The sequence below is a fragment of the Pteropus alecto genome, unplaced genomic scaffold (genome assembly GCF_000325575.1).
Source record: "Pteropus alecto unplaced genomic scaffold, ASM32557v1 scaffold3, whole genome shotgun sequence".
NCBI classification, from domain to species: Eukaryota; Metazoa; Chordata; class Mammalia; order Chiroptera; family Pteropodidae; genus Pteropus; species Pteropus alecto.
This window is the reverse complement of record NW_006442484.1, coordinates 61,287,210-61,299,823: the sequence shown is the minus strand read 5'-3', so window position 1 is coordinate 61,299,823 and position 12,614 is coordinate 61,287,210. Positions and strand designations below refer to the sequence as shown.

The following is a 12,614-nucleotide window of genomic DNA, read 5'->3' as shown; positions in this document are numbered from 1 at the left end:
GAAGAAGGCTTATGGATGCTTTATTCTTTGAGTTCTTACATGCTTGTTTGTTCAACATGTTGTCCACAAATCTGAAAGAAAATAAAATTAGTCACAAAATAATTGCATCATAATTGTATTTGTTTGTGAAGGCTGATGGAACAAAGTACCACATACTGGGTGGCTGAAACAACAGAAACTTACTGTCTTCCAGTTATGGAGCCTAGAAGTCTAAGATCAAAGTGTTGGTGGGATTGGTTCTGTGTGAGGGCTGTGAGGGCCTATTCCAGGCATCTCTTATTGGCTTATAGATGACCATCTTCTCCCTGGGTCTTTACATTATCTTTCCTTTCTTGGTGTCCAGATTTTCCATTTTTATAAGGATACCGATCATACTAGATTAGGTTCCATCCTAGTGACCATACTTTAATTTGCTTACCTCTGTAAAGACCCTGTCTCCATATAAAGTCCCACTCTGAGGTACCAGGGGTTAGGACTCCAACCTTTAAGTTTTGAAGGGAACACAGTTCAACCCATAACAATACTTTTTTCTCTTAAAACTTCCTAGTCTTCTCTCTTCTGGTGTTGAGTGTAGCCATAAAGAAATCTGAAGCCTGCCTGATTTTCCCTCTTGTCTATCATTTGCTTTTTTTTCCTTGTGTGCCTAAGAAATCCATCTTAACTTGAAATCACTTCACAAGATATGTCTTGGAATTTATCAGTCTTTATAATATTTTTGCCTGGGAAACAGTTTGCCCTTTTGATTTTCAGACTACTTTTTAAGTAAGAGGTCTTTTGTTTTGTTTTTCCCTGTTAGAGTTTTGGGAATAAAAAATTTATTCCAGTTCTGTTTCTTCTTTAGGAATACCTATGCATATATTAGATATTATTTTGTCTTTAATATATATATCATTTCTCAGGTAATTTTTTTCTCAGGGTACTTTTTATGTTTTATGTGATTTTTCAAGACAACTATCACTATATTTCTCATTGTGTTTATTCAACTTTGCATTATAACTAATAAGGCTCTCAAGTCTATTTTGTTTTTAATCTTTTTTTATCCTAAGCTCTGCCACTTTGCTTACATCATTATCTGTAAAATGTTTTCTGTTTGCTTAAAATCTCTTTTTTGAGCTCTGTTTTAGAGATGTTAGTATAATTTCTTTAAGATTCAAGTGTATTTATTTGAACTTTTCCACTTTTTCTAGGATAATTTCTCATCTTTTTCTTTAACTTTTTGTCTTTCCTTGATGGAGTTGGAGAAGATGAGAAGAGGCAGTATGCATGCTTAGGTTGCTTGCTTTCTTTCCTCTCTTTATACTAATCTTTAAATGAGGCTATCTTTATACTAATCTTTAAATGAGCTATTTATCAAAATATAGGGTGGGAGGAACAGGCTGTTGTCTCAAGTATCTGTGTTGTTATGTCTCCTGTTTGAGATACACTTCCACTGGTTTTTAGCATTCTAGAGATCATTTTCTGTATTAGGTTATAGTAGTTGCTACTTCCCTTTCTACCTTCACCCTGTTTCACCTCCAGCAGTGTTCCTCAGCTACAAGGCAAGGTGGTAGATAACAAAAATGGTGAAAACATGATTACTCCTTCAGTTCCACTCCCCTGCTATTTAGTAATATAAATTGGATCTTTATTGATATTTCCTAGTTCTGCTTCAGGCTGACATACCCCTACACTTGAGACTTTTTGAATAGATCTTTCAGAACATTGACCTTTAGGCAAATTTTTATCTTTCCTGGCATCTGAGGAGGCTTCAGAATCCTTCCTTACATTGGTCCAAATTGCATAACATTTGGCAGACATTCTAAATTGTTTGTGGTTTGGGGATCATGGACATTTCCTTGTTTAATTGATGGCATTTAAAAATATATATCTTTTATTCTTTTTGTTGTTTTCTGGTTTTCAAGGAGCGAGGAGTAAGATAAGAATTCTTTTACATTAGATTTTTAACCACAGTCTACTTTTAGCATTAAACCATATTCTTAATTCCTGACATCAGATAACTTATCATCATGATATATTCACGATTTAGTGGAATCTAATAAGATTTTTCTGGAAATATTACTTATATTAGCTTATAATTTGTGCTATTAATTTCTATGCTATTTCCATATAAAATGATATATGCATGCTTTTAATATTGTTTCTGGTAGAAGTTATAGGCTAAACTATGTTAATTAATAGAGAGGGGTGGTAACTAGAAACCACTTTAGATAGAACCATTTAGCTTTCTATAAAGAGTATACCTCTACGAGAAGTCCTACAAATACCTCAAATTTTGTATATTATAAACCTAACTTTTTCTCTCCAGCCCCCTCCCACACAATTACATAAACATCAAACTTGCTTTTCTTGTATTCTGTCTCTCAATGAATAGTTCCACCACCTGTTGAACAAGCGATACATCTGTTTTTACACAATCTGTTCCTTACCTTTGGCTCTGATGTCTCATCTTTCAACTGTCTTTTAGTGTATATTCTTCCTTCCAGCTATACTAGACAACTGTGTAGATCTTCCAAATGAGATGTGTTCTTAGTTGCCCCTATTCCTTTGTGCATACTATTTCCACTTTCTTTTCTTAATTCTTAAAATTCAAGCATCAACTCCACTAGAAAACTTTTCCTGACCATCCTCCCCAACTTTCTTAAGCTAAATCAAGTAGTTCTTTTCTCCCATGCATCTCTATTCATGTCTCATAGGACTTGATGAGTTGTCTGTCTGTGATCAGTCTATAAGTTAAAGACAGGGGATGTGTTTTTCATCTGTTTCTTTATTGTGTAGCAAAATGCTTAGTACATTGTAATGTTGAATAAATATTTTGAATTAATAAATAAAAGACAATATATATCCTTTTTTTTTTTTGTAATAGCCTTATTCTGATCATGGAGTTCAAGCAACATATCACCAGGTTTATGCTCCAAGTGCCATTACTATGCCTGCACCTGTGATGCAGACTGAACCAATTAAAGTAAGAAGTTTGTTTTGATTTTTTTCTGTCTTTATTTAGTCATATTTCAAGTTTTCCAAATTTCTCTTTTGAAAAGAACAATTTTAGATATTTATATCACTTTCGTGATCAGAAGTACAGAATTAGTGAACTCTTTCATGTGAATGAAATGGAATTCCAAATTAACTATAATTTCTGTTAATTAGTTTTGAACAAGTAAGAAACCACAAATAGTCAAAAATATTTTATTTACCATGGTAAAATATATATAACTTAAAATTTCCATTTTTAAGTGTATAACTTAGTGGTAATTATTACATCCACAATGCTGTTTAACCATCACAACAGTCTCTTTCCAAACTTTTTCATCACTCCAAATGAAAAGAAACTCTGTACCCATTAAGCAATAACTTCTCATCTCCCCTCCCCTCCAGTCTCTGGTAACCTCTAATCTTTCCATTTTTATGAATTTGCCTAGATATTTCATATATGAAGTATTTCATATTTCAGATTTTTATTTTCTATGTTAAGTGCATGTAAAATATATGAGGAGGTGAAAATGGCTAACCTCCTTCAGTTTGGGAATTGTGTTAATGTAACCTAAATCAGATCGAGGCCAAAGAGTAGTAATCTAGTTAGATCCAAGTATATATTCACTAGATTTTGACTCTCTACTATGTATCAGGGAATTCTGCTTATTCCCGTATGACCTGGTTTCTTAGTAAAACTCTTGCATCATCACTTCAGGGCAATGGGACTATATCTTTAGTAAAGAACCACAGATTGATGAACTGTTGTGATGGTGATATGAATTTTGCTTTCAGTGTATTTTGGTAAGGAAAGTAGGCATACACTTTACAGTAAAGTGATCAAGATTAGCTATTTCACACTCATATTTATACTTCCGACCTATCCCATGTGTTGGAACTCAATACCAAAACAGTCTACTTTAAGGAGCCTCCCCAATCTCTCATATTCCCTTACCCCATCACCACTCACTAAATTCCTTCACTGCTATTACCACTGTACTGCAAACATGAAATTAAACCATTATTTTGACCTAGTATCAAAGCCCAGAGTGTTACTAAACAAAGTGTAAAACAGACTTCCTCTGATGTTAATATTTTCTCCAAGTATACATCTCGAGAAGTAGCTGAAATAGCTATTTCATATTAGATAAATGCTGTTTATTTTCAGTTACATATGACATATATAATATATATTATATATATAAACACAAATTATTAAAGTTGTACTGCCCGAATAATTTTAATAGAAGATGAAGTAGTACTAAGATAGGAGAAATTTACAAAGAATGTTAATGTTAAACATTCTTAAAGTTTAATTCTTCTAGTTTATACACTTTTCTGCATTTTCTTAGGAAATGGCAGAAATTGTACAGAGAAACTGGTAACTTGTTAATTTGGTCATATGAAAGTTATACATATGTCAAATATAAATTGTAACAGTGACATGAAGAGATATATTTTTTCATGCATATAAGAATAAAACTGGAATCAGAAAACTGCCTCTTGTAAGTCTAGAGAAATGCTACTAAAAGGAATTTTACCCCATCAATCCTGACACAGAGATATTTGCTCTACTATGCCACAGGACAAAGGGGTACAAAACCACTGACTTGTTTAAGTTTGGAATTTAATGTCTTGTTAAAGGCTATAATAATTCTGGTTTTCACATGAGGTACATCTAGGGAATATATTGGTCCTGCCAAAGTACGATTTAACAATTAGAGAAGAGTCAAAAAGCTATGAACTGGTTAACTAGCTTACTCCAAAGCCCCCACGTCTTACTTAATTATAATATCAGAGAATCTGAGACACCATGGATTGTAAGACATACCATTATTTTATGTATTGTTAAAGATATATATATAAAAAAAAAACATTGCCATCAATTGTAAATGTATTCAGATTCAGAGGTTTTCAAATATGAAAAGTTGTGTATTTCAGTCAATGAAACTTGGCATGTTTTATTTTTAATTTAGAGATGCGGGATCATAGGAAGCTTGAGTTAAGAATAGAAAAAAATCTCACAATTCCCCTTTTGTTAGAGATGAAGAAAAAAGAAAATTTAAATTATTGAACTTTTAGAGTCAAAACTGAACACAAGGCTATTGTATAGAGTTTTAAATTTTGTTTTTATTTTTTAAGTTTTAGTGTTCATGTGTTTTATACCCAATATTTTTCTCTAGGTTATTTGGTGGCCCTAAATAGAAAATGGCGCCCCGCTCAGGAACAGAAACTCTAAAACCACTTCTTTAAGTTTCCTAAAACTATACAACCCTATAGAATGCTTTACTATACAAGTTTTACCATGTGAAAAATTATCTACTTTTGTTTATAGTGCATTTGTATTATAACATAGAAATCTTAATACACTATCATTATATCTTTAGGAGACTTATCTTTTCCTAAAATATATTAAAGTAGAATGATATTAAAATATTGACATTTAAAACATTAGCCTTTATTCTTCCTATGCAAATTATCTCTAGTGTACCAAAAACTTTGGTGATTTAAAATAGAAAGGTAGAAATATTTTGGAAGAATTCGAGCTTATCGTTTTTATAAGTGTAAGTCATCTTTAAAACTGTGATTATAATTTTAAGGATGTTAATTGGATATATCCCAAAGTACCAATGTCAGATATCAAAACTATCTTGAAGCAATAAATCTAATCAATGAACTAAAGACCTTATTCAGAGCTCAGAGCACAAGTCTAACTGCTGTAAAAGACTGCCAGAAGCTACTCATTGACTTTAAGCCACAGGCTACTGTATTCTGTCAAATTAAATACATACAATGGAAACTACTAAATTAATATAGTATTAATTAGGCCTATCATTTTCTAATTCAGCAGAGTCACATCTTATACAGAATTAAGTTTTAAAGTCAATAAAGCAAAATCACATAATGTCAGAATTATCCCGTTGAACCTAGACTATATGAAGGAACAAATGTATCTGGGCATTTGAACCATTATGCTTTTAAGATCAATATCAAACCCCTAGGTAAGATGGGTATAACTATAGAATTATAAAATGCTTCTGTTATAGTGTTTTTCCATTTTTACATTAATATACTATATAATAAATTTGTTCTTATGAGGATTGTGATACTGGAAACTGGGGAAACTGTCATTTGAAGTTCACCTTTAAGTTAAATGTTCATTTAATTTAACTCCAATGTTTACTTAGCTATTCATGAAAATATTTGATGTTAAGGATAATATTTAATCACTTGCCAAGCTGTGAGGAATTTTTTCTAATTAAAGCACCAGTTAGACTTGAATGATAAATACAGCTATTTGCCTGTTACACCTTACGCTTTGGAAAGACAGCATGATACAAAAGTAAATTGGAAAGGGATTTGACCTACTACCACTGTATTTCTAGCTCAGAGACCCATAATATATACTTACCTAAAAATTAGCAACTTATTGCTACTCTACAGAAAAATTCCAGTATCTTCTTCCTAACCATTTCCTCATTTCAGTCGCATTAACACTTCTTATTAAGGAATTAAGAGACTAAAATTCCCTCATATTCAGCAAGACCTCAGGACAGAGGAAGACAAGTATAAAGCACTGTATTCTAGAGGGCAGGAGCAGGAAAGGCCTATGCTTTAGAGCCCCAGACATACAAAAAGATAAAAATTTTCTTGCACTGTACATAGTCAAACCATAGGTAGCTGCATATTCTAAAGAATAAATTACTTTACTCAATAGAGAACTAGGCAGCAGGCACCAAAAAAGCTCACCCATTTAGGTACTAGAAAATGTGTAGGTTCTATGTGTACCAAGCCTCATTTTTGCTGTAAGAGAGGGGACAAAGGACAGTAAGAACAATCAAGGACTCATGAAACCAGTCTTTTAGAATTGTCATGAATAGATTTCCATTCAAGAATGAGTAAACTGAAAAGTACACACTGTATAGGTCCTGTTAAAAATTTTTTGCATATGGCACTACATTGATTGAAGGCAAGGATAAATAGCATATATATGTATATGTGTATAAAATCATATATTTAAGAAAAAATTAAATACATTTTAAAAATTGTATTCCATTTTCCCAGTAATTACAAACGGAAAAACGAGAAAGATGAAATGTTTCCTGGCCAATGTAAGAACACACAATGCCAGACATGTACGACTTTCTGTTGAATGATATACTTATACTTATTTGATTTTATTAATCAGTGTCACCCCAATAATTTTTAATAAAGAATAATTTTTTACAAAAAGAAACACTGTATGAAACTATTGATATATATGATGAAAAGAATTAAATGTGTCTTTGCCATAAAGGGCCATAGTAGTCACTACAGAAAATCAAATCCTAGATAGAGTTTTTTAAAAAAATTCTCCTAGAATTCAAAAGAAGATAATATGAAAGACAAAATGATGAAAGATAAAATGTTCTAATAGAACAGAGACAAACCCAACCAAAAAATAGTAATTCTCAAAAAGAATACAGAACAAATTGAACAAAAAGAATGAGTACAAATTTTAATAGTAAAACAAACCCACCCTGATTTATTTGAATTTATAAGTCAAAAAGGATTCACCATTCTTCAAGAAAAATTGAGAGGCAATTCATGCGCAAATATCCTGGCAAATATCGTTTTTCCTCCCCAAGACATTCCGATCCTTTTAACTTTTTTTAACCAGTTATTTTAAAATAATTTTAGACTTATAAAAAGTTGTAAAAAATAGTACAGAGTTTATGTATCCCTTCACCAAACCTCTAATTTTAACAATTTATATAATCATAGAACAATTAGGGAAAACAAAAATATAGCATTGGTACAATACTATATCTGTTAACTAAACAACAGACTCCAACTTCACCAGTTTTTCTACTTATTTTTTGTTGTTGTTTCTAGATCTAATCCAAGATCCCACATTGCATTGATTTGTCATGTCTTTTTATTCTCCTCTAACGTGAACTTTATAGTCTTTCCTTGTCTTTCATAACCTTGACACTTTTAAAGAGTACTGCTCAGTTATTTTATAAATTGTCAATTTGAGTTAGTCCAATATTTTCTCTTGATTAGATTAGAAGTTATACATTTAGGGCAAGAATATCTCAAAAGTCATGTGCCCTTCTCAGTGTATAATATTAGGGGATATGAGATGCCAAAATATCTAATTACTTGTAATATTAACCTTGATCACTTTAAACATAAAAAGAAACTTACCTGAGATAGCATAGGTAGTAAGTAGCAGATCTAGTATTCTAACCCAAGCATGCTCTCTACCATAGAGAAAAAGTTAGCTGGCCCTCTGAAATCCCTACAGTGAAGCTCATTGACAAGCGTTTATGCACAGAGAACTTCCCATTATGATTTCCAATATGGACATGCAGTCACATTATAAGAAAGTGTCCAGAATGAGAGACCAACACAGAGAAACAGAAATTCATAAAATCATATAATGAAGGAAGCAGAAGAAAATATCAGAGAAACTATAATTAATATCCTCTCTGAGATAAGAAAAAATTAATGAGAAGTGGTCCATGCATAGGCATTCTGGCAAACACTTCATATTTTCTCAGACATCTTAGTCCTTTTAATTTTTTTAACTTTGCATTTTAAAATAATTTCAGATTTACAGAAAAGTTGTAGAAATAATATAGTTTCTGTATACCTTTCACCCTACCGTTCTTTAACTTGGGAGACACTGGTACAGGAAATGAACATTAATACAGTCCTCTTAAATAAACTGTATATCTTACTCAAATTTCACTATTTTTTCCACTAATGTAGTAGCTGAAATAAATTACATGTGAAAGGGTCAGACATTATAGACAAACACTTTCAGAAAATAGAACCAAAAAAAGACAAAGTGAATAATAGAAATAAAATTAAAATTAGAAGATTAATTCAAGAAATCGAATATTAATTACAGAAAAAGAAATCAAGAAAATGGTTTAGAGGAAATTGCCAAAAAATTAATACAAGAAATTTTGCTAGGAAGTTAAGGACAAGAGTCTCTACATTAAAAGGGCCCATTAACTAATTGGCACAATTACTGCAAAAGACTCACATTAAGGCAAATTATTGTGAAATTTCAGAATGGCAGAGAGAAAAAAATTTAAGCTTCTAAAGAGAGAAAACAGATAACAAAGGATCAGCAAAACTGGAAGCTAGAAAACAATGGAGTAAAGCTTTAAATTTCTTTAATGAAAATTTCAATCTAGGATTCTATAATAGACAAGTATAAATGAAAAAGACATTTTCATACTATAGTCTCAAAAAAAGTTATTTCACATGCATCCTTTCTAAGGATGCTACAGACCATGTATTTCACCAAAACAAGAATAAACTAAGAAAAGACATGAGATTAAGATTTAATGAAAAAAAAGGAAGCATCCAACACAGGGCAAAAGCGAAGGGGATTCCCAGGATGACAACAAAAGGAAACCTCAGGATGATAACTGTTTAGCTGATTTAGAGAGCAACCAGTCCAGATTAGAGCAAGATTCAGGACAGTTCTCTTCAAGGGGGTGGGAAATAATTTTTATTTGTGTAGAAAATTGTATTAGATATTTTACAGAGCGATTGAAGGGTATGGAAAGACTTAGCCATAGATTCAAAGAAAACTAATGGGGAAAATGAAGCAATTAGCGAAAAACAAAAGTTATTCAAGAAAGAAAATATAATACACCACTTGGCTCATCAGTGTACAGTATTTGCTTAAGGATAATAATGAAAATAATTAACATACATTAGAGCAAAACTTTTGATATTAAGAGGATGAGTGAGGAAATAAAAGATATGAGTGAACACATGTAAGAAGTCATAAGATAGTGAACAAAATTGTTCAGTTAATAGATACAGAAATATGGAAGCAAATACTAAGAGAAACAACTCAAATAAGTGAATGTGGCCACTCGTGAAGAAGTGGGTAATGTTGGAGCCCTTTTCTCCTTACCTTTTAACCACTATTTGACTTTTAAAATTATATTACTTTAATAAAAATAAAAATTAACTTCAAAAGTGCAAAGAACACCAGACTGAGTCATTTCCAGCCAATATGTATCAGGCAAATGTGAACACAGTAGGGGGAAAATAAAAACAGGATGGCAGTAATATAAGAAAGTAAATTTCAAAGTAAAAAGCACTAAAGAAGACAGAAAAGGCCATTTTTTTGTGGTAAAACATTAAATCTATAATGAATAAGCAAGTCTAATAATGTAACATCAAAAATATAAACACTACTAGGAATACCAGGAAAAAGAAACACAACTGTGATGGGAGACTTTTAATATCATGATTATAACTCAGATTTGAATAAATAAGACCTAAGAATATTATATATGAATAATATTGAATTTTATACCTTGCAAAGAAAAGGCTATTTATTTTCTAGCATCCATAGAACATTTACTAAAGTCGAAAATATTTTAGTCACAAAAGTAAATCTCTATAAATTCAATAAATTATACTGGCTATCTTCTCTGACTATAATGAGTATTACATAAAGTCAGAGAAGAGCACTGTGCAAGGTAGAAGTATTGAGAGACTGACTCCCTGGCAGGCAAGGTTGCCTAGTGAAATGGCAACAAATGGGTTGATTGTAGCCTTGATGATAACGCCAACAGCTCAGTCCTGGGCATGACAACCCCGACTCCATCTCAAATCACTACACGTGTTTAGGGCCTGGTTTGGCCTACTTTCCACCCTCTATTTTTTTCCCCAACCATCTAAATATTACAAATCATTTTAGCTGATGTTACACACAGAAGAAAATTGTTTCAAGATAAAAATCACAAAACACCTGAGAACAACACAATAAGTGACCCCCCAAAAAAGAAAACAGCTGATATTAGCTGATGATATTCCTTATATATGTAGCTTAAAGAAGCAAATTTTAGAAGTAAATAATGCAACTATCAATTTTGAGAGAATTATCTCCAGACTGCATGTTCATGCATAATTTTTCCTTTCTCTTGATCTTATCCATTTTTTAAAATAAAATTTAGATAAGTTTTACCTCAAACTTATGAAACCTGTTAATAATTACATATCTCAGTGGTCCACTTTTTTTTTCCTTCAAAAACTGTTTATTTTTTTATAATTGACATATAACATTAAATAAGTTTCATGTGTACAACATAATGATTCAGTATATATATATAATGCAAAATAATTACCACAGTAAATCTGGTTAACATCCAGAACTTCACATAGCTACACATTTTTTTCTTGTGATAAGAACTTTTAAGATCTATTCTCTTAGCAACTTTCAAGTATATAATGCAGTATTATTAATTATAGTCACCATACTATACATCAGTGGTCCATTTAGAAATGTTTTCCATATCTTATATTACTAAAGCAGTACTTTTCTGCTCTTTCATTACCTAGATAATTATGACAGGATTCTATCAATTTGAGTTAGTTTCTCCACACAGCTAAATCAGATAAAATATATTGTAATTTCTTACACATTCTCTTGGCCTTTCTTCAGTATTTCAGACTTTAGTTGTACCCTTCATGAAACAGAATTGCTTAAGACTGTTGCATTTGTTGTTTCTCTTTAAAACTTCAGAATGAACACATTAGTAACAGATTTTAAAATTTTTGTAAATTGCAAAACACCTTATCTTCCTTTTTATTTCTTTCTGCAATGAAATATTCTCTACCTAAACAATATTAGCTCTTCATTGCAAGGTGAAAAAAGCCTCTTTTTTTCTTTTTTTTTTTTAACGCCTACATCACCTGGTCTTAGGTGATCTCCCATCCAAGTACTAACCAGGTTCAACCCTGCTTAGCTTCTGAGATCAGATGAGGTCGGGCATGTTCAAGGTGGCATGGCTGTAGTCTGAAAAAAAAGCCTCTATTTCATCTTGTAAACCTTGTCATTCTGGAAATTTTAACCAAGGTTTATTTATAAACCTCCTCTCTCAACTTTAAAAATTGGCCAAATAGATAAATGAAAAAAAAAATGGCATAGATGATAGAGGCTCTGTTCATCCCTCCGGTGACCAAATCAAAGTGGTGATGGAAACAAGTAGCAAGCAGCAAGGAAAAATCGCCTAAGGTGAACAAACCATACAACTAGGGAGAAATCCAAGAAATCACCCCGCAACAGCCGTAGGTAGGACGGAGTGAGGACACGGGGCTGTCTGGTCTCGAGCAGCTGAGTAGGATGGTGGCTGTGGCAGCAGCAGCAGCAGAAACCTCTTAAAGGGGTCACATGTGCAAGCGGATTTTCACGGTGACAGACCTGCTCGCTCTGAGCACCAGTGCCAATTCAGCTGCACGCAGGGGACACCAGGGACTCACAGGGAGACATTGTCTGAGTGAGGGCCTAGGCAAGACTCGCTCTGTACAGAAGTGCCCATGGTATCCACTGTTCCCTGTTGAGCTTTCCCCTCTACCAGTGTGCAAGACACAGCGCCACCATAGCCATGACGTCATCAAACTGGATAACAGAGGTCACTCTGCCCAGAGCATTCCCTGAAACCCTTCCTCCCCCAACTTGCATCCCCACTCAAGCCACATCCAGGTAAATCCTCAGCAAGTCAGGTGCTCCTTGCTAAGACACTGGATGAGGTAGCTGGCCTTGGTTTCTAGCGTGGCCTTTTGAAGCAACTATAAGCACAATATCTGTGGATTGCTTGCTGAATCTTAACAGGTGGCCCCAG

At 32.8% G+C, this 12,614-nt stretch overlaps 1 protein-coding gene across 2 annotated transcripts in view; it reads left to right on the top strand.

Annotated features, from left to right (window-relative positions):
* Window positions 1-12,614, top strand: part of BOLL (boule homolog, RNA binding protein) — a 49,323-nt gene that overhangs the window by 22,700 nt on the left and 14,009 nt on the right. For both annotated transcript variants that reach the window (XM_006921320.1, XM_006921321.1), the window contains one exon: window positions 2,864-2,962. In XM_006921320.1, the coding sequence (XP_006921382.1) occupies window positions 2,864-2,962 (99 nt within the window). The remainder of the gene's footprint in view (window positions 1-2,863; window positions 2,963-12,614) is intronic.